The sequence below is a fragment of the Cydia fagiglandana genome, chromosome 14, assembly GCF_963556715.1.
Source record: "Cydia fagiglandana chromosome 14, ilCydFagi1.1, whole genome shotgun sequence".
NCBI classification, from domain to species: domain Eukaryota; kingdom Metazoa; phylum Arthropoda; class Insecta; order Lepidoptera; family Tortricidae; genus Cydia; species Cydia fagiglandana.
This window is the reverse complement of record NC_085945.1, coordinates 3,323,097-3,349,597: the sequence shown is the minus strand read 5'-3', so window position 1 is coordinate 3,349,597 and position 26,501 is coordinate 3,323,097. Positions and strand designations below refer to the sequence as shown.

Sequence of the window (26,501 nt, the reverse complement as noted above, 5' to 3'; positions counted from 1 at the left end):
AATCTACACAAAACCAATTAATAAACACTTTTTAATTCAAATTCTTTATAATAGACTTTACTGAATGGTTTTGAATTAATTTATACGATGTGTTTCAGTTTACAAATCATTGGTATCGATTGAAATGACAACCCTTTGTTTTGACATTGTGTGATTCGATTGTTAATTTTGTTTTGGGTTCATTATTGATCGATACGGCACTAACGTCGCTTGAAATGGCCGACGTTTAGGGGGAGTGTCTAGTGTTTTACGGAAATTGGATTTCTTCGTAATTTTTACTCAATAAGGTAACTTATTTATTACGACTTTTATTTTGACCAATACTCTTGTAAATGAACAGAAAGGTGTAATAGTTTTGTGTGTCTGTTTTGCTGAAAATTGATGGTTTCCGGTCGTACTGCCGGGCAAGTATTTCAAAACAAAGGTGTTTATAATAGTTTTTCGTGTCTCTACCCCGTCTTTGCCTCACAGATTGTCTGGTAACAGTGGTAACAGAGAAAAAATCATATGTTATTCGCTCGAGAGCCCCTAGATCATCGACAGTGTGTTGAAATTTAGTAACTTTTTATGTTAATTATTTTTGTGCTCCTAATTAGAGATGCGTTAATGCAGTCATTACTTTACTGTTACAGTTTAGAAATCTGTACATAAAAACGCTCGCTTCTTTATCGAACTTCCAGTAATCTCTTTACCGATAAGTAAAAAACGAACTTGACCATTAAAGTAAAATTAGGCGATGTGTTTTACTTTTTTAATTGTTCCAGCTCTTACCGCCTCTCCCGAGGCCAAGAACATTCCAAACAAAAGACTGACTTTACATAAAGTGGATTAAAATGGCGTGGCGCTTTAAAGCCTCTAAGTATAAAAATGCAGCACCGATTGTGCCTAAGCCCGAGGCATGTATTCGGGACATCTGTGTGGGGTCGTATCAGACCTTTGGGAACAATATTTGCGCTTCGGCATCTTTCATGGCGTTTAACTGGGAGCATGTGGGGTCGAGTATGGCGGTGCTGCCGCTGGATGACTGCGGGAGGAAGAGCAAAACAATGCCGCTGCTGCATGCTCACTCGGACACTATCACTGATATGGAATTCTCGCCGTTCCATGATGGTTTGCTGCTGACCGGATCTCAAGACTCTTTAGTAAGTCAGTTAGTCATATAAATCTTTATTGTAACCTCCACAGTGTCACAGTGTTATTACTGTGTGTAGTTTGAGGACTGTTTAACATCTTAAATTATGCTAAAGACTTCCTACTTATTAGTTTTAAACATTTTTAATAAGTTGGTTCACTTGACAAAGCAAAGACTCCCATTTTTGTGACTTCTATTTATTTAATATGCAGAGCTTAAATTTTGAGCTATTACACAAGAATTTAAAGATAACAACTACAAATATGAAATAATTTTTGTACTTTTCAACATATTAAAATAAATACTGTGAGCCCCATTACGGGAGCAAGCTCTAATGGTCCAAAATCTTTGTATAAGACGTACGGCTTATTCCCAGTTCCCAATGGGAATTTCCTACCATTGTACCATTTGTACAATTGTCTTAATTTTAAGGATAGTATAATTTTATATTTACTTCACAGGAAAATAACCTTATGTGGATTTACAATGATCTTCCTGGGCTTAATTAAATTTACATTGAAACCAGATTACTACCTAGTTTAGCCATAATCCAAATGACAATACCATTGACAATATCTCTTATATCAAATATAATATATCATTGATAGATAAATCACTGATAAGATAATATCACATCTGTTGATAAATTATCTCAGAATAAGATTAAGTAACTCATGTTGTAAGAACTGAAATTTTGGTTATCTTTTTTATATGAAGTTCTTACTTTCAAAATACTTCCTGGGGGCCAATTTATGAATTTCGACTGCTCGGTTGTTCAATAATTATCTCCACTACTACTACTAAGCATTCAATTCATTAATGGAATTAAAAACGAGTGCTCAATACGACTAGATTCCCAATTTGTATCGTATTTAAAAAATTTGCATTTCGTCGTTTTCCACCGATTTTCGAGTGACGAAATCGAGCAAATGAAATTCAAAAGTCGCCCCCCTGGTCTATTTACAAATAACATGTGACATAATATGTACGAGTATTAGTAAGCATATCCATAAACATGTAGATTTGTCTTTGTTTTGTGTTAAAGCAGTGATGTGACTGTACAATTTCTTTTCCTTATTGAGAAAATGATAATGTATATCTTGAAGATTGCTGTCTTATTTAAAAAAACCTCCAGACAACTTATGTAATTCCTAATCTTTTCAAACGCTCATCTTTCATTCCTTTACAGGTAAAAGTATGGCACATACCTCCGGAGGGTTTGAAAGAGTCACTCTCCAACCCGGAGTGCACGCTGTCTCAAAAGCAGCGGCGAGTGGAGAACGTCGGCTTCCACCCAGTGGCTGACGGGCTGATCCATGTGGCATCGGGCCATGAGCTGGCTCTATGGGATTTGACTAAGCAGAAGGAAGCTTTTGGTGAGTTTGTAGTTCTAGCTACTGCCTGTGACTTCATATGCGTGGGATAAATGTCCATAGCAAATTTCATCTAAATTGATTCATATAATTCTAAATTGGTTTTTTCTCATTTATAATATTAGCTTGTTTTTTTTAGCATTCGAAAGAAGGTAAGCAATCTCGACTTTTGTCTTTTAATTGAAAAACGCTTTTTAGAAATCAGTAACTATTACTTATAAAAGCAGAAGAATATAAACGGTCGTATTAGATTCATAAGTGTTACATATTTGCCGTTACTTTAAAACGTGTTTTTCAATTAAAATACACATCAAGATGGTTTACCTTTTTTCTAATGCTAAAAAAGCGAACTTATAGTACAAGTATAAATAGTATGAGGATGGTGTATTAAGTCAAAGCAGATACTCTTTATGAAACTAAATTAATACTTTATTAATCATTCTTTGACGTCATAACGAATCCTCCACTGTAGGTTTTTTGAAACAATTTAAGAGTGCCAAAACAAGTTTGACTCCAGTCAAATCAGTTGCCTGCTCATGCCTACTTAGACCCATATAGTCACCAGACTTGATAAAAAATGCGGTATCTACATATATTGTTTTTTTTTTAAATTCTTTATTGTTATAGAGGGTTTTTACAAATGCCATGGTGGCTCTCTAATTAATCTACAACATTCTAACATATATTGTTGTTTGTACATAATGAATCATACATAGGACATTAATAGGCGTCGCACAAATGTTCTACACACACACACACACACACACACATCATATCACATAGATAAGGCATTAGTCCCAAGTTCCGTAAGACGGGCATTCTCTCCGAGAACAATTGAACGTAAGCCTTTGTCGTTGGCCGGAAGTACTGACGTTTCCGGCGGTCTGACCCGGCCCGATAAGGGACACGATACAGTCATGCTTTCACTTTTTGTATTGGCGAATTAAATACTGATAGCAACTGTCCTAATAATGAATATTACGCGAAACTCTGCGTAGGGGGCGCCACTATCACTATCCATCACAATCTGAGGGTCTACTGCGAAACAAGAAAATCAAAATATTCGAGCTTGCATATTCGAGCGATAAACAGGCAGATAACTGAATTTCGATTTACGCCTTTCCCTGATGCATCAATTTATTCTTTGAAAACTTGTCAAAAAACAGTTTAAGGCACAGTATGTATAAGTTACTCTATAGTATGCGATAAGCGCTAGTGCTGCACTCTGGCGGTAGAACATTGCAGTAATACCCCCTATTGGACATTACTGTAACGGTTTGTGCAACTAGGTGAAGACGGTTTAAAACTCGTTAATGCCGTATATATGTCGGCGGCCGATCGTAAGATCAGGCATATCGTGAAATTCCTAGGCGTATCGTGAAACGTGAAAATCTTTGATTCGTTCCCTGAGTCGAACCGAAGCGAAGCGGGGCTCCTATTTCTGGGCAGTTTGCACTTCGGGCATCTGAAGCAACTAACGAACCTATCATACCTATATATTGGTTTAATGTGACTCGTCAAAACATTACACAGGAACATTACGACCTGCCTGATCTTACGATCGGCCGCCGACATATACGCGTATTTCGTACCTTGTCTCAGTGACAATCAATATGAACGTCACTAGGGACTCATAATATAGTCATAATATGCCTATTGTTATATTGCAGTCCCACTCGCACAGTAGCATTGACCGCTGGCGTCATCAGGCCGGTCATTGTATGAATTTCTTCGTGCTGCTTAACGTCCATAGGTACTTTAGTTGTGACTTTTATAATTGTTTTTTTTTTCAATGTCCTTTTTTCTCAGTAAACCGAGACCACGGCGACGTGATCCAATCCACATCATGGAAGAAGGACGGGCGTCTCATGGCGACCTCGTGCAAAGACAGAAAGGTCCGCATAGTGGACCCTAGAGCGGGCTCGGCCGTGTTGGACGCGGCCTCTAGCCACCATGGCATCAAAGACAGCAGGGTCGTATGGTTGGACCAAGATCGAATTTTGACCACTGGTAAGTATTAAGACTTAGTTATTAATGTAAATATATGTAAGTAGTAGAAAAAAACTTAAGTATAGGATAAGTGATAAATCTATTAATCATTGACCCAGATCCAGTTGTAATTATAATTTTCACTCGCTTAGAAAACATGATACAAGGGTTAGATTTGGTCGGGACTAAATGAAAAAAGGTCAGTTTTTGAACCAGTAACCACCAGTTAAGATAAAATTAAAAACAAATATATTCCATCTCGGACGAAATTTAACTGGTGTTTCTTGGACTCCTGGCCACTCTACCAAGTGAGATACCTGCCAAAGTTTACACGACTGAGATGATTTCCACTCATTTATCATAATAATAACCTTCATTTTTAATCCCAAACGCCTTAGGGCCACTTGCACCATGCCACTAACCCGGGATTAACCGGTTAAACCTGGAGTTACCATGGTTACCAGTACAATATGACACTAGGTTAACAGTTTAACGGGTTAACCACGAGTTAATGGGATGGTGCAAGTTCAAGTTGTCTAAGCTTAGACAACTTGAACGGAGTTGCAAATATAGCCTTTATTAAAAAAAGGCTAATACATCTTAAACTTTAAAGGTTTCGACGCAGCCCGCCTCCGTCAGATCATGATCCGCGACGTCCGCAACCTCTCCCAAACTCAGAAAACACTCGAACTTGACTGCTCCACCGGCATTCTGATGCCGCTCTTCGATCCTGACACCAATATGCTCTTCCTTGCTGGCAAGGGAGATACCACCATACTGTACATGGAGGTTACAGATAGGGAACCATTCCTCATTGAGGGATTGAGGCATTCCGGTGAGTAGATACTGAATCACTGAGTAAGGTAAACATACTGGTGCTCGACGCGGTCCCAGTACATGTTCAAGAAACTTAAGTCATTGTCAATAGAGGTGACAGCAAGGTGTCATCTATTGGGCATTAGCAAGTCGAGTACTAGTACGTTTACCTTATAATTATGACCACATACTAGAATGCTAAGTGCAAAAATTAATAGCCGTATGACAGCAAGTCGAAATAACCCATACAATGTTATTCTATTGTTCGTATTCAGTGTCATATTAGCAGGTGTTAGTGGAAATATATTTTGTGAATTTGTTTTTATTAGGGCAAATACAGATTACGAAGAGTGCACATTATTACTGAAGGTTTATGTGAAGCTACATATCAAAAATAGTAAATAACTCTATTTCTGTGTTTTTTCGACAGGCGAACAGACGAAAGGCGCCTGTCTGGTCCCAAAGCGAGCCCTCCGCGTCATGGATGGCGAAGTCAACCGAGTACTACAACTGACTGGCTCCAGCGTTGTGCCTATCATGTACCAAGTGCCAAGAAAGGTGAGTTTACTATACTATGTATCTTTAGATATTTAATAAAATCTACCCTCAAATGGCTCCTTAAGCCAGTTGAGGGTAGATGAAAACATTACATGATCAAATAATGTAAGTTAAAAGTCAGGTCTTTCAGTGACAGATGCAGGGGGTTTTGTACTTGGTTGGTTAACCAATAAATGATTTAACTACCCGGAAATTTACAAATTGTTTACATTTATTTAAATACCTAAAGATTCAGACATAGCGTCTCTTTTATTATGTCAGTTTCGTTCTATAGTTCGTTTTTTTAGCATTAGAAAGAACTTGCAAGAAGGTAAGCGATCTTGACATAGCTTTTAATTGAAAAACGCTTTTTAAAAATCAAAAACTGTTACATAGTATCGTATTAGATTCATAATTGTTACATATTTGCCGTGACATATTTGACGTGATTGTTTACCTTTTTTCTAATGCTAATAAAAACGAACTATAAAGGCGCGATTTGAGAGAACCTGTTTAGTTTAAAATTACATTTTATATAAGTTTCTGAGCATCATCTTTTTAGAAACGTTGAACATTTTCCGTTCCGCAGAGCTACCGCGAATACCACGCCGATCTGTACCCCGACACGGCGGGCTCCGTGACGTACCTCAGCGCGCCCATGTGGCTCGACAACCAGGACCACCCCGTCCCCAACATCTCTCTGCATCCGGATGCAAACAACTGCACACAGGTAATTAATGCACTCAGATACATTATGCACTAATGTAATGTTTTAACACAGCTGGGTTTTTGACTATGATTGAGCGCTCCCATGTGGATTGACAACCAAGACCATCCCATCCCCAACATTTCTTGTCATCTGGATGCAAACAACTTCACACGGGTAGTATTCTGAGCTGACATGGTGGGTACGTCATGGCATACTTCAACGCTTCCATGTGGCTTGACAACCAGGACCACCCCGTCCCCAACGTCTCTCTGCATCCGGATGCAAATAACTGCACACAGGTAATTAATGCAATTAGATACATTATGCTCCGGTGTAATGTTTTAACACAAATGGTTTATTGACTGTGGCTGAGATACTTCAACACTTTGATTGGCTTGACAACCAGGACCACCCCGTCCCCAACATCTCGCTGCATCCAGATGCAAACAACTGCACACAGGTAAAGTTTAAACATGTGACTTTATTATGGGGCCTTCAAACTTTTTGACCCGTAGGCCACGACACCTTCGGCTCTCCCGCTGCTTTTTCGCGGTTCAAATGTAAGGGCTTGCGGGCCGGAATTTGGAAACCCCTATTTTATTATGTAACTAAGGCCATAATATATAAATTGGACTGGCGGTTGAGAAGACCGTTGTTTCACTGAAACTGAATGGTATGGCAATAATATAATTTGAAACGTTTTGTGTGTGTTTGATATATTTCTTTGGTGATATAATGCCATAAACAATATTTGTGTTTCAACTTTTCAGTTGCTAGACATTAAAATTTGAAATTATCTTAAGAATTTAAATATTTACATTTTTGAGTTGGCGCATGGTTTTTTAAAGGGGTTTGTTATCGGTCTAATCGTTACTGACGATAGAATAATAGATAGAGTAATAACGATGAATGATATAAAATATTTTATTTTCGGTTATTTTCACAAATTTATATTTATTTAAATACCGGTGACTGTTGTGTGTTTTATATGGTTATTATATTTTTGTTTTGTTGTGTGGTGTTGTGTTGTTTTGTTTGTAGTTGGGTTAGTTTTGTGACTTGTGTTGAATGAGTAAGTAATTTTACTTTTATTTTATTTTTACATTTTAACGCTTGTGATACATTGCTTTACATTATATATTTCATATTATCTTTAGTTATCTTACATATGTACATAAAATTGATTAAGTATTGAATATATCTAATTGGTTAGGGTTATGGGATATAATTGGTTAGGGGTTATTGTGTTTTTTTTTAACGTTTAGTCCTACTCCGCGAGATAAATATATAAATCATCTTCAACTAAGTTTTGATGAACAACCTCAAAAACACAAGTTGTATGGTTTTTTTTTACAATTTCAAGATCAGTCTCGTTGTTAGTAGTAAAGTCGTTAATTAATAATTATATTTGTCATAATTAATGACTCATAAATAATTATTTATCTTACAAGTTAGGGTTAAATGTTGAACAATACACTTTATATGTAACTCAAGTATTTCGACCATTTACTCTGTACTTTTATCACAATACTTGCATTAGTAACATAATCCATTAATTAAGCTTTTTTACACAAAACATCTTCTAAACCTTTTTAGATCCACCGCGGAAACCTAGAAGAACTAGTCAAATCCATCCTCGCCATGCCTCCACCCAAAAAGGCGGAAGCCAAAAAAGCCATAACCCCAGTTATCACCCAAGAAGACCCGAAGCCTAAACCCGCACCGGAACCTAAAGACGAAGACCGGATCGACTTCGTTAACGTTAAAGACTTAATCAAAGGCATGGAAGGGAAGAAAGAAAATGGTTTCCATAAGAAATTAGATAACGGTGCCAACGGGCATGACGATGAAGATACAGAGGATAAAGAGAAGATTCTAGAAAAAACTGAAAGTACTGACTCAGAAACGTGTCTTTCTAGAAGCAATAGTTATGTCAACGGGACTCCAGTACAAGCTCCTAAGCCGTTGCCAAGGTCGTCGATTTCGGAGCCATCGGCGGGAGATGATGAGGCGCCGAAGCCTAAACCTAGGACGACGGCGGTACCGATTTCGGGTTATAAGGTATACAATGTGTTGGTTGGTGTTTTGAGTTTTGCTTTTAGAGACAGGTAGAGGTGTGCTAGGGTTTTTTGCTAACATTCTGTAAGAAGCCTTTAGAAATTTTTGTATCAAAATTACCTGTATTGGTAATGTTCCATTTGGTACTTTTGCATGCGCTATCATACGAAGTAGCGTATCGATGCGGTATTTTCAAATTTTAGTATTTAGAAAAAAAATTCTACATTTTTTCTAATACATGTGGTCTTTTTATTTTATTTTTATGTTTAAGTAATCCTAAATTAAATTTAAAAGGCATGCACGAGAAAGCCAGCGTTTTACTTTGTTGATGGTAGTTTATGTGTTTTTTTTCCAACCCAGTTAAGTACAGGTTGATTCACTCTCAGCTCTTATGAATCAATCTATACCTAATTTAACCTCGTAAGTCTCCGCTTTTTTTTGTTATCTTTGAAATTGTGTGTAGGAAGACGAACAACGTTTCAATAACTGGCCAGCCTTCAATAACTACCCGCCTTATACTAAAATGAATTCTGTTTATAGGTGATTAGAATTCACTTTTAGTTCTCATTTTAATCCCTTAATCAACAAGTGGTATGAAAAATTTTCTATTTCTAAGTCGTTTTTTGGCATTGATCCCTGATAGTCGAAACTCTATATTCCCCTTTGAACTACATTGCCAATGATATTTGCAGCCTCGCCTGGGCCCGAAGCCGTTCTCTGCGTCGTCGGGCAGCGAAGAATTCTCATTCGACAAGGTGTTCTCTGTGCCGGTTGTACCCGGCGTGCCCAAATCTGACTCAGGTAAGTACATAGAGTTAGACCAATATAACTTTGCAACGATTTTGACAGCACAGGCTGTTATTTATCAGTCACAATTTCATGGAAGTTTGACGTTTAAACTCACACAGTCTGAGCTATAAAAATCGCTGCAGACTTATTTTGGTCTAACTCTAACAATAGATTGTTTATAATGCGACCACTTTGAATATGATAATTTTACTAAGACCAAGAACACGTTCAAGAGACGTCACACCGTTTGCGTAGCATTTGCGTGCGGTGCGTTGTGACGTTTCTAATGAGGATTCAAATATTACAATTTATATGAGCTATTCTACACAGTATACGCATCCGCAAAAGAGCGTTTCTTTTATTTTTTACCATTTTTATATATTGTGACCTTTTTTGCCACTTTTGTGTTATGTCCATACATCGTTATCGCGGGAGCAAATATAAATTTATTAAAGAAGTGGTAAAACAGACTGCCCGTTTAGTTAAAACAGACCTTTCTGCCTACACATTATAAGCCTCCAAGAAGTTCATCATACATAGCACGAAGTTTTTGTTGCATAATGTTCATAAATCTTGCTTTACACTCTGTTAGTAAATAATGACCCGGAATCGACATATCAAATAAATATTCATGATTTATTTTGTACAACATTATTTAATTTTTGTTGATCTTAAGTGATTTTCGTAATATACGACATAAATTTTCTCTATGTTTTCTACTCTTAATCTGCGGCGTCGTGCAGTAAATATCCATTTTAATTGGCTAAATGATCTTTCGACTGCTACTGTTGTAATGGGTGCGTTTTTAAAACGACGGAAGTAATCAAATGTAGAACGATATATCGTTGAATCTAGTACTATCTCCTTCTCCGATATCAGTTCACACATTTTTTTCATAACTTCATATCCGGCATTTTTCTGCAAAACCACTTTGAACTTTTTTAAAATCTGTTTTCCATCTTTATTCATAATTAATTTGGATATATGTTTGTATGTATTTTGTACTATGGTCAAACTTTCACTAAGAGATAGATTTTGGCACTGCAGTTTATTTATAGCATCTGGTATTACTTGCAGATACTTTGCTATGAAATTTACATCTTTTCGAACTTTTGCACTGAGTAAAGATTTTTTTGCTTTGACGATGCACTGTGCGTCTGAATTACGAAATGTGTCTATAACGCTTTTTATTTCATCAAAATACTTGTTGTAGTAAGTGGTAGCCTCGATCCATGTTCCCCAGCGAATAATTGTTGGGTTTGGAGGCAAAGGAATTCCATTAAACATTTCTCTTAATGCTTTTACTCTTTTCGGAGATTTGCGAAATACTTTCTTTACATTTGAAATTAATAGGTTAACTTCTGGAAAAAGAACACGAACTTGATCGGCAACTCTGTTAAGAGCATGGGCTAAACATGTAACATGGACAATGTTCGGAAAAAGTGTTTTCAAATTTCTGCCAGCTTTCAACATATACCCCACACCATCAGTCAATAACAACAACACCTTGTCATGCTTATTGTGACCAGGGCCCCACAAATCATCCAGGGCATTTTTTACAGTATTAGTTATACTGATATTGTTCGTTTCATTTAAACATTTGCTTGACAGCACGTGTGGAGTTCCAACATCATCTTCAAGCATAGCACCTACTATAACGTTAGCGATTTGACGACCTATAGCATCTGTGGTTTCATCAACACTTACATATATATACGCGTCTTTTAATTCGTCTCTAATTATATCCATCTCTTTGTCGTATAATTCATTCACGCAAGTCTGCCTCAGCAAACATTCTGAAGGGACCTGAACAGTTTTTTCAAATTTTCCAGATACACAATCTTCAATGAAATTTTTAAATACAGGGTTCTCTATTTGAGACCACGGTATGTTACAGCTTACTAGAAATTTTGTCAGTTCCAACCTAAAATCTTTTTTGAGATAAGTGTGTCTTTCAGAGTTAAAATGACGTTTCACGGAAGATTTAGTTTTACAAAAACTAATATTGCACTTCGAGCAAAATAGATTTGTATCGCGAGCCTCTAGCTCAGGATAATCCTGTATAAACAACCCCACAAATTCATCACATGTTATTTTCCTTCGAGGCATTTTAAAGGCAACTTCTATTTGATTATGTTGTTACAAATAAAGATCAGTCAAGATTGACAAATGTCTTAATTGACTGATAAGGTTGCGTACCTAATAGGTAATCTTTTTAAGTACCAATCAAGTCAAGTATGGAGGTAAGATAGCATTGATATTCAATAAAATAATTATACATTTTAAGGTCGTAGGTATAAACGTTTCTCTATACGAATGTCATTTCTGTTTTTGACTGTTTTTTATAATCTTTCAGTATTGTCAAATCGTATTTGCTCCCGCGATAACGATGTATGGTTATGTCTAGTCAGGATCGCGAGCCCTTTTCATCCTACATTTGCTTTATTCTACAGCAACTTCGCCATTGACGCAAGCGGCCTCCACGCCCGTCGGCAAAGACGAAGAAAAGGACAAATCGCTGTCCCCTACCAGTGACGTTGAAATTGCACCTAAAGGTAAAAACAACATTTCAATTTTAAATCTTAATGCGTTTGCAATGAGTTCAAATGAGGTTGACTAGTTGGTTCTACTAACTTCAGGAGTTTTATTATAACGTTATATTTTAACAGAAGAGTACACGAACGGTAAATCTGACACGAGCTTGGAAGAGGAGGTGAATTCTTCTGACTCGGGCTACATTCCTAAGACTCCGAGCACTGCCGACAGGAGGAAACTCTTTGAGACCACTGAGTAAGTACCTATTACTCGTATCATGATTCATGACCAACCGTTATTGCAATAAAACTAAGTCTTCAATTGTATTTTATATCCTTATGTAATGTTGTCCCATTACGTACAATATCTGGGAGACTGAGCTTTGCTCGGAAAACATATAAAAACTCATAAATGAGTTCATCGAAATCGTTAGAGCCGTTTCCGAGATCCACGAAATATTATATATTTAAATGCATAAATTAATATACTAGAATTTATTTATTTATTCAGAACACATACAGTCGTACAAGATACATAAGTCAGAGGTGCGTAATACGCAGATAAATCTTTTTACTGAAAAGACCTGGAGGTTCATAAAATATACATGTAACTGAAAGTTGGTATATAATAGGTACAAGTATAAGCCTAAGGTAGGATACATATAAGAAGAAGCAAGAGTAGTGGGAATTATAATAATAATTGCTCGTTTAAAGGTATAAGATATATTTCGCGGATCTCGAAAACGGCTCTAACGATTTCGATGAAATTTGCTATATGGGGGTTTTCGGGGGCGATAAATCGATCTAGCTAGCTGTTATCTCTGGGAAAACGCGCAATTTGCGTTTTTATATGTTTTCCGAGCAAAGCTCGGTCTCCAGATATTTTTTGTAATTTATACAACTTTCACTATGTTTTCTGTACGTTTGTTAAGTGATGTTTTGTCAGGTGGTCAATATAAGTATTTGTGTTGTTGACGCTTCTGTGTTCTCCGGTAGCGGGAACCAGTCCATAGCGGACCGGCGGCGCGCGTACGAGTCGCGCTCCGTGAGCGTGGCCGTCGAGTCCGACACGCCGCCCTCGCCGGCGCCACTGAGGTATTGTCGCAAATTACAGTCAACCAAAAAAGGGTAGAAATTAAAAAGTGGCAATAATTTAGTAGTGTCGTCCCTTTCAAATCAATCTAAGAAAACGGGACGACACTACAATATTGCCACTGCTTAATTTCTACGCTTTTTTGTCCGACTATATACTATATATGGGTCATACATAGAAATTACAGGGTGGCCCAAAAATACGTGGACTAAGAATTTTTATTTACACGTCTTTTAAAGTATGGTACTATAAATTAAAATTATCATTTAACTAAAGGTTTCCACCCTTAGTTCTATCTGTCCAATATCTTTGTCCAATGTTTATTGCATCTCACTCTCATTAAGCAAAATGTGAGACGCAATACACATTGGACAAGGAAATTGGACAGGTGGAATACCACCTTAAAAAAAATTTTTCTTTAAAATACACTAATGAAAGGTTTTATTCAGGCGGCGAGACTCGTTAAAATCTCGAAAGAGTCCAGACCGCGAGGAGAAGGACAAACGCGCCTCCGTACCGAACGTGACCACCAAGCGGACCTCTACTGTCTTTGGTGAGCCCTGTCTTCTCTTATCCCCTTATTGAATAAATATATTGAATACTTTACAATACATATTGTGGTACTTTACCGCTATAGTGCAATAAGTAGCACAATACGGACCTATGTAAAAAGTTTAAAGAACCATATGTACAGTCGCCATCAGATATATCGGAGCGGCGAAGGTGCTCACAAATATCTGGACACGCCTCTATTGTCAGGGCGTTAGAGTGCGTGTTCAGATATTTTTGAGCACATCGGCCGCTCCGATATATCTGATGGTGACTGTACTGCAAAACGTTGTGCAATACACGTGCGATAAGGTAATTCGCAACTCGTGTCGATTTTAAACACTCCCTTTGGTCGTGTTTTATTTAACGGAACTCGTTGCGTATATTTTGCTTGGCCTGTAAACGTCCTGCAACTGAATAAAAGTTTACATTTGATATCTCTTGTTATTAGGAAAAGTATCAAAGTTCCGTCATCTGAAAGGAACGCCGGGACACAAGTCGACCCACGTGGAGAATATCAAGAATATCAGCCGACAGATATCGGGAGAGTGCAATGGATTTTACGGTGAGATTTTAGCAATTTTAACATGATGGCTCATAGATGGTAGGATCGTATAGATGTGCTATGAGCGTGCGCCAGTGAGGGACAAAACATTCGTAATGCGACACGATTGGTCGAGTTTATTTGTTGCCCACCATAATCCATACCAAAAAGAATAGATAGTATAGAGGGGTCCTGTCATAGTAAATGTTGTAGTCACTGTAAATTTACTGCCATCTATCGACACACGACTATAACTCAAAATAAACACGTATAAAATTATCAAAAAAATAAATACATATATAGATAAATGATTTTATTATTTTTATATCATTTTGACCCATGTTCATTCACTGATATCTATGTGTTAAAATTGTTAAATATGAAACGGTGTCGTCACGCCATCTAGCCGAGAATAGGCTAAAGGTGTGTGCGCCATCTATCCGAGAATGACTTTTTTTTCTTGATTTCCGAGGCACGTTTTTTTCTTAGACTTTATTCATCTTATACGAAGTTACATATGTCTTTGTCCATACTAAATATACGGTGCGGAATAATAAAAATGTGAGAATGTGACTAGGGCAAATAATAATAGCGTTTTCGCTGCTACTCCTTCTGAAATATGCATACGACTATCCCGTTCGGTAATTTCCCCCCACCCCTCATGCCTGATCCAGTTATACTAGATTAATGTGATGGCTATAAAATTCGTTTTTATTTAGAAACAGGTATGAAGCAAATCAGTAAGCTTAGGTCGACAGTTCATTGTCACGTCCTTATATATTTTTTTATTTTGTTACATTTTAAGATCTATAGTAATCTTGAATTTAAATGTGGGCAAATTGGAGCGTTTTAACCGCGCGTCATTATTTTCGTCACGACAATTGCCATAATAGAAAGGTTAAACATCAAAACTTAACATAGAACTTTAATACATATTTTAAACATTGCTGTTGAAGAAAATGATGAAAAAACCGGACAAGTCGGACTCGCCCACCGAGGGTTCCGTACTTTTTATTATCTGTTGTTATATTGGTAACAGGAATACATAATTTGTGAAAATTTCAACTGTATAGCTACTAGCTAACACGGTTCATAACAGCCTGGTGACAGACAGAAGGACCGTGAAGTCTTAGTAATACGGTCCCAATTTTTACCCTTTGAGTACCCTAGGAACCCTAAAAATATCAACAATAGCCTAAGGGCCGATTTTGACGGCGCGCGAACTCGTATGCGATTTTAGTTTCATTGACGACTATTGGTTACATCCAATTCAGCCGACCAATCAAATACCGCAATGTAATGAAACTCGCATGCGATATCTCGCACCGTCTAAATGAGCCTTAATTTTGACCGTTCTGTTTGCAGCTAACGGCGTCCGGTGCGCCGTGCCCGTGTCCGGCGGCGGCGGCCGCGTCGCCATCGTCGAGCTGCCGGTCGGCGCCACCCCCGTCTCTACCGCACCCCCCACACACCCCTCCGGCTTACACCCCCCCGCCTTGTTACACCCTGCGGTGTTGCAGGACTGGGCGTGGGATCCCTTCAGAGATGAAAGGCTGCTAGTGGCCTGCGATGATGGCATGATTCGAGAATGGATTATCCCGGAAGGAGGTAAGTCTTGATCTTATCTTTTCATCTGCGATCAAAGGTTTAATTTTATGATAGTAAAAAGCTTCAGGATTACACCCTCCCGCTTTGTTACACCCTGCCGTGCTGCAGGACTGGGCCTGGGATCCCTTCAGGGATGAAAGGCTGCTAGTGGCCTGCGATGATGGCATGATTCGAGAATGAATTATCCCGGAAGGAGGTAAGTTTTGATCTTATCTTTTCATCTGCGATCAAAGGTTTAAAATGTAATTTTATGATAGTAAAAAGCTTTCGTCGCCACCGCCCCCCCCACGCACCCCTCCGGCCTACACCCCCCGCCTTGTTACACCCTGCGGTGTTGCAGGACTGGGCTTGGGATCCCTTCAGAGATGAAAGGCTGCTAGTGGCCTGCGACGATGGCATGATTCGAGAATGGATCATTCCGGAAGGAGGTGAGTCTTGATATTTTCCCTTTACGTTCCCTTTTGAGCTGATAGGCTACTAGTAGCTTAGACAAGCGCTGGTGGCCTAGCGGTAAGAGCGTGCGACTTTCAATCCGCAGGTCGCGGGTTCAAACCCCGGCTCGTACCAATGAGTTTTTCGGAACTTATGTACGAAATATCATTTGATTTTTGCCAGTCGCTTTTCGGTGAAGGAAAACATCGTGAGGAAACCGGACTAATCCCAATAAGGCCTAGTTTCCCCTCTGGGTTGGAAGGTCAGATGGCAGTCGCTTTCGTAAAAACTAGTGCCTACGTCAAATCATGGGATTAGATGTCAAGCGGACCCCAGGCTCCCATGAGCCGTGGCAAAAATGCCGGCATAACGCGAGGAAGAAGAAGGCTACTGGTAGCTTGTGATGATGGAATGATTAAAGAATTCAGAATAGATTATCCCGAAAGATGAGTCCGTAGGTCTTTTCTTCAGACTACCTGCAAAATTAGTAAGTACCGTGACACTAATGTAGCGCTATCAAGTACCGATGCAGAATACATGTCTTGTACAGTCGCCATCAGATATACCGGCGCGGCCAAGGTGTTCACAATATCTGAACAAGCACTCTAACGCTTTGACAATAGAGGCGTGTTCAGATATTTGTGAGCGCCCTGGCTGCTCCGATATATCTGATGGCGACTGTACTAAAGAAATTCACGTTTTATGAGAACACCTAACAGCATAAAATGCAATATAAGAATTGCAATTTTCAAACATGAAACCCACAAAAGGCTCAGTTCAATCCAGGATCTATCAGATTTTAACGCTATTCTTTAGGTTTTAGTTCTTTTAGTTTTGGCTTAGGATGTCAAGATTTGACACACAATTATTAAATTGAAATATCATTAAAAGAGGTATCCGGCTACCTACATTTTAAAAACTACATTATCAAACAGTAGCGTTACACTTATGAAGATCAATTTTATCAAAGTCCTCACCAAATCATTTATTTCCAGGCCTCCAAGAGTCCTCGAACACGCCAAACCGCACGTTCTCCGCGCACCCGGACAAGATCTACATAGTGCGCTTCCACCCGACCGCCTCCGACCTGCTCACCACTGCAGCACATGACCTCACTATCAAGATATGGGATCTCAGCCTAGATGTACCAGAAGCGGCGATCACTTTGACTGGACATACAGAGCAGATATTTGCCTTGGATTGGTCGCCTTGCGGGGAATATTTGGCTACAGTGTGCAAGGATGGACTTGTCAGGGTAAGATATATTTATAAACTTAACTATTAAGTTATGGGGTCCATGATCTACATAGCACGCTTCTACCTAATCGCCTCCGACCTGCTCACCACGGCAGCACATGACCTCACTATCAAGATATGGGATCTCAGCCTAGATGTACCTGAAGCGGCAATCACTTTGACTGGACATACAGAGCAGATATTTGCCTTGGATTGGTCGCCTTGTGGGGAATATCTGGCTACAGTGTGCAAGGATGGACTTGTCAGGGTAAGATATATTTATAAACTTAACTATTAAGATATGGGATCTCAGCCTAGACGTACTAGAAGTGGCTATTACTCTTACTGGGCATACAGAGCAGATATTTGCTTTGGATTGGTCGCCTTGCGGGGAATATTTGGCTACAGTGTGCAAGGATGGACTTGTCACGGTAAGACTAACGTAAAGATTTAACCATTAAGAACTCAGCCTAGATGTCTCTAAAGAGGCTGTTACTTTGAGTGGACATCCTGAAACCATATTTCCAAACACCCCAAAGTTTACGAAGTGATCTACTGACTACTTTACTGACTTTATTAGTAGATCTACTGATAGAGTTTTGAATTGTCTCCTTCGGCTGAGTATGTAGCCAAGAATACTTAATAAGGGGTTGTGCACAAATCACGCGAGGTGTTATCGGCTACTTTTTGACCCTCCCCCCCCCTTGGTGATATTTAAAGAAACCGAGAAAAAGTATCTACTAATGTGATAGGTTTTTTTTTTCTTAGTTTCGTTCACTGTAGAAAAATACACGTGAGGTTTCCTTTATACCCCCCTCAATTTTTTGTGACCCCCCTGCCCCTATCGGACCTCGCGTGATTTGTGCACAACCCCTAAGAAGTACAGTTAACTGCAAACTTTGTCTAAATGAGATCATAATCGCGTGTTTTTGCTAATATTCTTGCGGTTTGAATGGCTTGTTTACAAACGTTTGCCCTTTATCTGTATGGGTTGAATCACACAGTGAACGCAACCTTTTGATTTCGCTTCAGATCTTCAAGCCCCGATCTTCGACGGAAGCCATCCGCAGCGGCCCCGGACCCGCGGGCAGCCGCGGTGCGAGGATAGTTTGGGCTCTCAACGAAACTCATCTAGTCGTCACTGGGTTTGACAAGTAAGTTCCAAAACTTTAATCGTTAGACAACAGCATCATTTAAAACATATGGTAGCTAAAGAAGAAGTTAAATATTTATGAATGCCTATAGTCCGTTTTTTTAGCATTAGAAAGAACTTCGCAGAAGTAAGCTTGTGGTTCCAAATCCGGCACTTTTAGCGGTAATAATTTGAAGTAAATTATATGTATTGACCATACTACATTAGATAATTCCATCATTATTAACAATTAAAGAGCCTGATAAAAACTGCACGCTTGCTTCTGTGGAGTTCTTTCTATTGCTAAAAAAACGAACTATAGGGAAATTAATTAGTGGAAAATAAGATATCTAAGACCATATTACATATATTATGTTTGACAGAGTTATACCATAGAGAAAAAAATACATATGTAGAGTGCTCACTCCGTACATCAGTTTTGGTACCACAAAGACTATTATTTTCATAGTCGACATTTAGCATCGAGTAGCGGAATTATCAGTACTGCTACTTGACAATAGATGTACGGGAGATGTACGGACGGAAAGTCTAATGTTCAGCAACATTAGAGTTTCCGGTCGGTGCTACATCTATTGTCAAGTAGCAGTACTGATAATTCCGCTACTCGATGCTACATAGATGTCGACTATGAAAATAATAGTCTTTGTGGTACCAAAACTGATGTATGGAGTGAGCACTATTGTCTTACTATATTTCTCTATGGTTATACTTCAGACCAATAGTATCGAAACATCTCCAATATTGGATTTTTGAGTATTCAATAGAATAGTTGTAACGATTTTTTTCTTATTTGGCTTGTTTCTCCATATTATCGATTGACGTTTTTTACTTATTTGCAGAGTATCCGAACGGCAAATCTACCTGTACAAGGCGAGCGACCTGAGCGCTCCCGTGTGCACTGTGGGCCTGGACGTGTCCCCGGCAATATTACAGACGCATATCGACCATGATTCCGGCACAATCTTCCTCACAGGGCGGGTAAGTTGTCGTATAAGACGGGTGTATAGAGTATCAGAGCGACAGATCTACCTGTACAAGGCGAGCGACCTGAGCGCTCCCGTGTGTACTGTGGGCCTGGACGTGTCCCCGGCAATATTACAGACGCATATCGACCATGATTCCGGCACCATCTTCCTCACGGGGCGGGTAAGTTGTCGTATAAGACGGGTGTATAGAGTATCAGAGCGACAGATCTACCTGTACAAGGCGAGCGACCTGAGCGCTCCCGTGTGTACTGTGGGCCTGGACGTGTCCCCGGCAATATTACAGACGCATATCGACCATGATTCCGGCACCATCTTCCTCACGGGGCGGGTAAGTTGTCGTATAAGACGGGTGTATAGAGTATCAGAGCGACAGATCTACCTGTACAAGGCGAGCGACCTGAGCGCTCCCGTGTGTACTGTGGGCCTGGACGTGTCCCCGGCAATATTACAGACGCATATCGACCATGATTCCGGCACCATCTTCCTCACGGGGCGGGTAAGTTGTCGTATAAGACGGGTGTATAGAGTATCAGAGCGACAGATCTACCTGTACAAGGCGAGCGACCTGAGCGCTCCCGTGTGTACTGTGGGCCTGGACGTGTCCCCGGCAATATTACAGACGCATATCGACCATGACTCCGGCACCATCTTCCTCACGGGGCGGGTAAGTTGTATAAAACGGGTGTTTTGATAATTTCTATCACAGTTGAAATCCAAGATTGCGATGTTACGACACATCGGCGCTCCTTTACTTTATAATATTACATTCGGCGACAGCAATTAGTTGTTTCCTACATGATGTTTTGCTATAATAGCACATGCATATTTTATTTTCTCAAAATATTTCATGGTATTTGTAATTTTGGTGTTTAAGTCAGCTGCAGAGAAAAGGTACCGCCCCTTGCATACGATCTCCCATTAGTTGGACCTATCTACCATACATATTTGTATATATTGTTTCAGGGTGACTCGACAATCTACTGCTACGAGGTGACAAGCGAAGCTCCCTACCTGTGTGCTCTGTCGCACCACCGCTCGCCGACGCTGCACCAGGGCATCTCCTTCCTCAACAAGAAGCTGGTGGCCGTGGAGAAGGTAGGTTCAGGGTGACTCAACAATCTACTGCTACGAGGTGACAAGCGAAGCTCCTTACCTGTGTGCTCTGTCGCACCACCGCTCGCCGACGCTGCACCAGGGCATCTCCTTCCTCAACAAGAAGCTGGTCGCCGTGGAGAAGGTAGATTCATGGTGACTCGACAATCTACTGTTACGAGGTGACAAGCGAAGCTCCCTACCTGTGTGCTCTGTCGCACCACCGCTCGCCGACGCTGCACCAGGGCATCTCCTTGCTCAACAAGAAGCATGTGGCTGTAGAAAAGGTCCCTCGCCTTCACTTTTAAACCAGGGGAATAATAGTTATTTGTTTTCCAAAGGGGCAATGTTGTTGTTTAACCGCTTGTGCTAATATTGATACCCGAGCAAGTATTTTTTCACCACACCAGCTCAGAAAGGCTTACTTTGCACTTCAAAAAAAAAAAACTGATAGCAAAGTTGCATTTTATTCACATGTGAGGCAAAGTAATCAAATGCAAATTTTGAGTTGTTTGCTTATGTTTGCCGGTAGAATTGACTTTTAAACGATGATTTTGGATGATAAATATTTAATAAAATTCATTTGTATTTGATTTGGTTTGATATTTTACATTTAATTGCTTATAAGTTCAAGAAGGCGTGTGTTGTGGGTTTACAGATGATCTTTCATTGCAGGTGGAATTCGCGAGGGCACTCAGGTTGACCAATGGCAACATAGAGCCTCTGTCATTCACTGTGCCTAGGATAAAGGTTAGTTAATAAAGTTAGGTTACATCCCACACCATTTTATATAGCCCGGGAAGTAGTGTCATAAGACTCATAAGGTGCAAATTTTGGTATCGGATGAATTCACTTAGCACAGATGTAATATACGTAAAGCTAAGCTAATTGAGCCCGGTAGACATCCGCCACCCCCTGGCAGGTAGGCAGGGGGGGCAGTCAAAGTAATTTGTAATGGATTCAAGCTTTGAACTCCTTTTTAACCCTTTTTAACCCCCTTAGAGGATGAATTTTTAAAAACGCTGAAATTACTTTTCTTGTATTTATTTATTTATTTATTTATTTATTGAGGAGATAACACAGAAAAACATACATGGGATGAACATAAAACTTAAAGTTACATAAATGGCCTTAAATACAGATGCTTCCATAAACGTATCTCACAGAGAACATATGTATATTTATACCACTTACCTAATCCTAATACTTAACTAACTAACTTATTCTAATAATATGCGCATATAAAAAGTTTCAAGCCCCACACTCGAAAAAAATGTTGATCTCCATACAAATTTTCAACCCCTATTTCACCACCTTAGGGGATAAATTTTCAAAAACGCTGAAATTAGTTTTCTTGTATTTTAATAATATATCTTTTAACGAAGTTTGAAATTCCTTGCTTAAAATAAAACATGAACTCCATATAAACTTTCGTCCCCTTTTTAACCCCCTTAGGGGTTGAATTTTTCAAAATCGCTTCTTATCTCTTGTACACATTATAAATGTAACCTGGTGTGCAAATTTCAACTTTCTAGCTAGTTTCGGCTGATAATATTAATAATTTAATAAAAAATTGCAAACCGATTTTGATTTGTTCGTCAATATTTTTGTTTTTTTTCTATTAAACTGTACATTAAATGTCTCAAAAATGAATTCCTTATGCCCGATTTATCTGGAAATGATACCAAATAATAGAAGCCAATATGTAGCGTGTAACTTTGTATGCCCCCCTGCTTACCCACCAGGGGCCACCCGTTTGGCTACCAGGCTGGATTGGCTTAGCTTTACGTATACTACATCTGTGCCAAGTGAATTCATCCGATACCAAAATTTGCACGTCCCATACATTGGGTGACACTGCTTACCTCACTAATACTGCATCGGCGTATGTTCATCCTTATAACTTAATTTTTGTAGATATTTTTTTAACCTTTTGAATACCAAACGGCGTATCCATTTGCCGCGACATTGACGCGACGGGGGTCTAATTTAGTTTTGTGAATAAATAATGCCAAACTAAAAGTGGGGTGTTTTTCAGTAGATCAAAAACGATCGATGTCAAATGCCGTCTTTGGCGTCGTTGTCACGATTTTGCGTTGACGTCAATTGTCGTCTGTGGCGTTCAAAAGGTTAATGAGTGCAGCGAACGCAAATTTAAATGTGTAGTGACGGCAAGTTGCCTTATCTTTGACTCGTTTCGCTATCGATAATAGGGTTGTCGACGTTTCATTTTGTCAATCCGTTTTTGTTAGAAAAATATCTAGGTATATTATGTCTTCTTCTTCTTTTTAGTCCTTTTCAATCTTTGAAATGTAGGCCTCCTTCGATTTTTGCCATTCTGATCTGTTTTGTGCCCTTTGTATTCGTATATGTATGTATGTAGTATGTATGTCGTATTGGACTTACTAGTCATTTGCGGAAGTGTCGCACCCTTATGGAATGGCTGTTTGAACCATCATTTTATAGATGTACAGGGTAGCATGAAGGGATAGGTATGATGAGTGATCTGTAACTGTAAGTGATAGGCGGAGTCGAGTAGACGTTTTATTTATTGCCTTCCCTTTGTTATAGTTTGTAGGTTTCAAATAGAGCCCGACGGCTAATTCTATTATCTATTCTTAAGTAAATCCGCTCGTGCCACGTGCCACAACCACCTGCATAAAAAATACGTACTTCGGCTACTGAGTGCCGGCGAGTCGAACGCTACAGAACCAACCTAAAATGTGTCATCGAGATGCGTAACAAAGGCGCGTTATCGGAGAGCGCACCTACACTGGTTTTTTGAGCGTTGGACTAGCCCGCGCTCAGGTGCCAAATAGAATACTTAAGACCCTTTTTTGCAGGTAAGTAGCACGTGCGGTTTTACTTAACAATAGACTATAGGATTAGCCGTCGGGCTCTATTTGAAAGCTACAAACTATACTTGATGTTTATGCGAGAGTGATTTGTTTTCAGAGCGAGCTGTTCCAAGACGATCTGTTCCCGCCGACGCTAGTGACGTGGGAACCGTGGCAGTGCTCGCGCGCTTGGCTCCACAACGACCACGTTACTCCGCGCACGGCCAGCTTGCGACCGCCCGGCATGCAGCTCTGTAAGTAGCTATAGTAGTTTGTGTTACAAGGGATCAAAATGATATACAGTAGAGTCCGGTTATAACGACACCCAAGGGACCGCTGATATTACGTCGTACTAACCGGACGTCGTACAAAACAAACTGCCAATTTAAATATATTTTTTCAATTAAAATAATTACATTATTTTAAATTTATCAATACTTATTAAAGCGACAATTAAAGAAAAAAGAAAACATTTCTTTTAAAATATTTTATTACGTTAATATTACGACACCTTGTCAAAATGGAGAGACTTATGTGTTTAGAAGAAGCCACTTTTCAATATACGCGTACTCACTCGTCATCCGCAAATTACTCGAATCCCGTAAAATAAAAAGACCTAATGCTTGGAGATCTAATCAAGATGACGTTGTTTTATCACACAGTTTCTATGGCCACCTCCTGTGTCCATTATCAGATCTACTCGAAGGTACCTACCAAATATTGCATTGATACCCAACTTACATTATTATGTACTTATGTGAAGTTTAAGCTCAAATGACTAATGGGAATTGGGTTTTATTCAGTTTACGAAAGTAAGAAGAGCAAGTTTACGAAAAGTCACGTGACTATTTTATCTTGCTCCGTATAGGCAAAAGGGGAGTTGGGTGAGCGGGACGGAGTAAGCTTCTTACCAACAATTTATTTGTAACAACTACCTACGTCGCTCGTCGCTGTAACCGGACTTGACGGACGGATTTTGTGTCAATTTCCGTCGTTAAAAGCGGTCGGTTGTTATAAGCGGAGTCGTAATAAACGGTTGTTCTTTCATAGTAGCTTGTACTAAAACCAAACAAGTGCCTATACTTACGTCGCTATAAGCGGTTGGTTGTTATAAGCGAAGTCGTACTAACCGGATTCTACTGTATTTCCGTCAAGGGAGTACATTGAATCCTGAATGAAGCGATGGATCCTGAGCGTAATGAGGGAATCAAGTGTTAACGCCCGAGACGAAATAATTTTGATACCGTGTGACACATACTACTTATCACATCAACTATGAGGAAAATAAAGAAATCTTAGTGTTGACACGATCTGATGCTTAAACAGATTATTTAAGCTAAAAAAATAATGTACAAAAAAATTTAAACATAGTGTGCTTGAACAGAAAAGTGTTACTTTGATCCCTCCTAGAAGGGAGGAAAAGTGCCACTTTGATCCCTCCTAGCAGGGAAGAAAAAGCTCATTTCCGAATAGGTGGTGTGAAAAAAAAAAACAACTTAACACTTCTCTCACTCGTCGTCTTTAATGGTTGAATTAAAACTTAGTAAACCGAATTATAATCGCCAACTTTTCACCGTGGACTCCGGCCTCAACTATAATGACTTCGTTACGAAACGCTAGTGAACTATAATGAATTTGACCGATCGGCTCCCGCCGCGGTCAGGAGGACAAAAACGAATGAAAGAGAAGGCTCTTTTAGTTGATACTTCCATCATATTGTTCAATTATCTAGGTTATATTATGGTAGTATACATTTATCTTTTATTAGTTGTCTCATAGAAAAAGTACCTACTCGACTGAACAACTATTTGACTGTTTTATACTAAAACGGGTCACTCACGTATTTAAGCCGAAAAATGCTCAACATGTTTCACTCTGTACCGAGAAAGGCGCGAGCAGCGTTGGCAATACATTTAATATGTCCGTGCCGCACGGAAGTTTTGTTCTTTTATACATTTTTATTTATATTTATTGTATAGTGTCAGCGCACTCCGTGCCCGCCGCCAAGGAGCCGGTGAAGCCCCCGCAGAAGCCCAAGCCCGACCTGATCAAGTCGCACGTGCCTCTCGACCCCAAGGAGAAACAGGACAGCGTGAGTTTACACTGCGCATAATTTTATACCCGGATTACCCGCATATTTTTTATATTGTGGACCCGGGTATGTCCTTAAACCACGTCCAAGACCACGGTGGACGGGCAGCAGCGTCCCTCAAATTCGGTGTACTCGACTGCGATCGCCAACCCGCCTGCCAAGCGTGGCGATTATGGCATTCACCCCCCATCCGGCACGTATGGAGGTCCAAGGGGAGGCCTATGTTCAGCAGTGGACGTCTTATGGCTGAGATGATGATGATGATGATAATTTTATAAGGTCATTTGAGGTAAAAGAAACATAATGTATTTCGCTCGGGGTGAGAGAAACAGTATGTGGATTCCCCACGTGATTCTCTTACCTTACCCAGTGGGGAGACACTCCTCACTTCGGTCGAACTCGGCTCCGTTCGGCTCACCATTGATCCGAGTAATTATTATGGTTGGCACCACTTGACTTAATATAATCACTTGAATTTTGACAACCCCAAATAGCCGAGCCACTCGCGGTCGCAAACGATGCGTGTGGCAGCTTTCTCACTTTATTTTGAGGACACGTTAATACTGATACTTAACTACCTTCACGTCTGTCCTGTAGACATATTAACTCACATTATAGACGGGTCTAACGCGAATTATTACGCGAGTTGCTGAACAAATGTTGGTCAGTTTGAGGAGTACAGCCTTTAGTTTAATTTATTGCTCCTGTTACAAGAAGCACCCTGTATATTTCCCATGCCGTGCGTTGTTGTTGCTTGTATTTTCAATAGCCAATAAGAATGTATTTATTGTTAACAGATAATGAAATCCATGAGCGCCAAGGTGGCCATGGACCTGAAGTTAGAGCAGGACAGCATGGAGGGCGTCGACCAGGCCGAGTGGGACCAGTGAGCCGCCGACCAATTCTTCTTACACCGACAAAACACACCTTTAGTATAACACA

At 39.6% G+C, this 26,501-nt stretch overlaps 2 protein-coding genes across 2 annotated transcripts in view; both read left to right on the top strand.

The window, feature by feature from the left end:
• LOC134670672 (probable RNA-binding protein EIF1AD) overlaps positions 1 to 26,501 on the top strand; it is a 65,753-nt gene that overhangs the window by 22,506 nt on the left and 16,746 nt on the right. The gene's annotated exons all lie outside the window — the stretch shown is intronic.
• LOC134670680 (coronin-7) lies at positions 116 to 26,501 on the top strand. Its single transcript, XM_063528496.1, has 23 exons — positions 116 to 287; positions 765 to 1,142; positions 2,322 to 2,508; positions 4,315 to 4,515; positions 5,108 to 5,329; positions 5,741 to 5,868; positions 6,437 to 6,577; positions 8,153 to 8,617; positions 9,307 to 9,415; positions 11,857 to 11,958; positions 12,073 to 12,193; positions 12,934 to 13,032; positions 13,480 to 13,583; positions 14,031 to 14,144; positions 15,489 to 15,731; positions 17,159 to 17,418; positions 18,432 to 18,553; positions 19,392 to 19,530; positions 20,502 to 20,633; positions 21,306 to 21,380; positions 23,586 to 23,721; positions 25,447 to 25,559; positions 26,357 to 26,501. The coding sequence occupies exons 2-23, from the start codon at positions 834 to 836 to the stop codon at positions 26,447 to 26,449; spliced, it is 3,615 nt and encodes a 1,204-aa protein (XP_063384566.1). The 5' UTR covers positions 116 to 287; positions 765 to 833; the 3' UTR covers positions 26,450 to 26,501.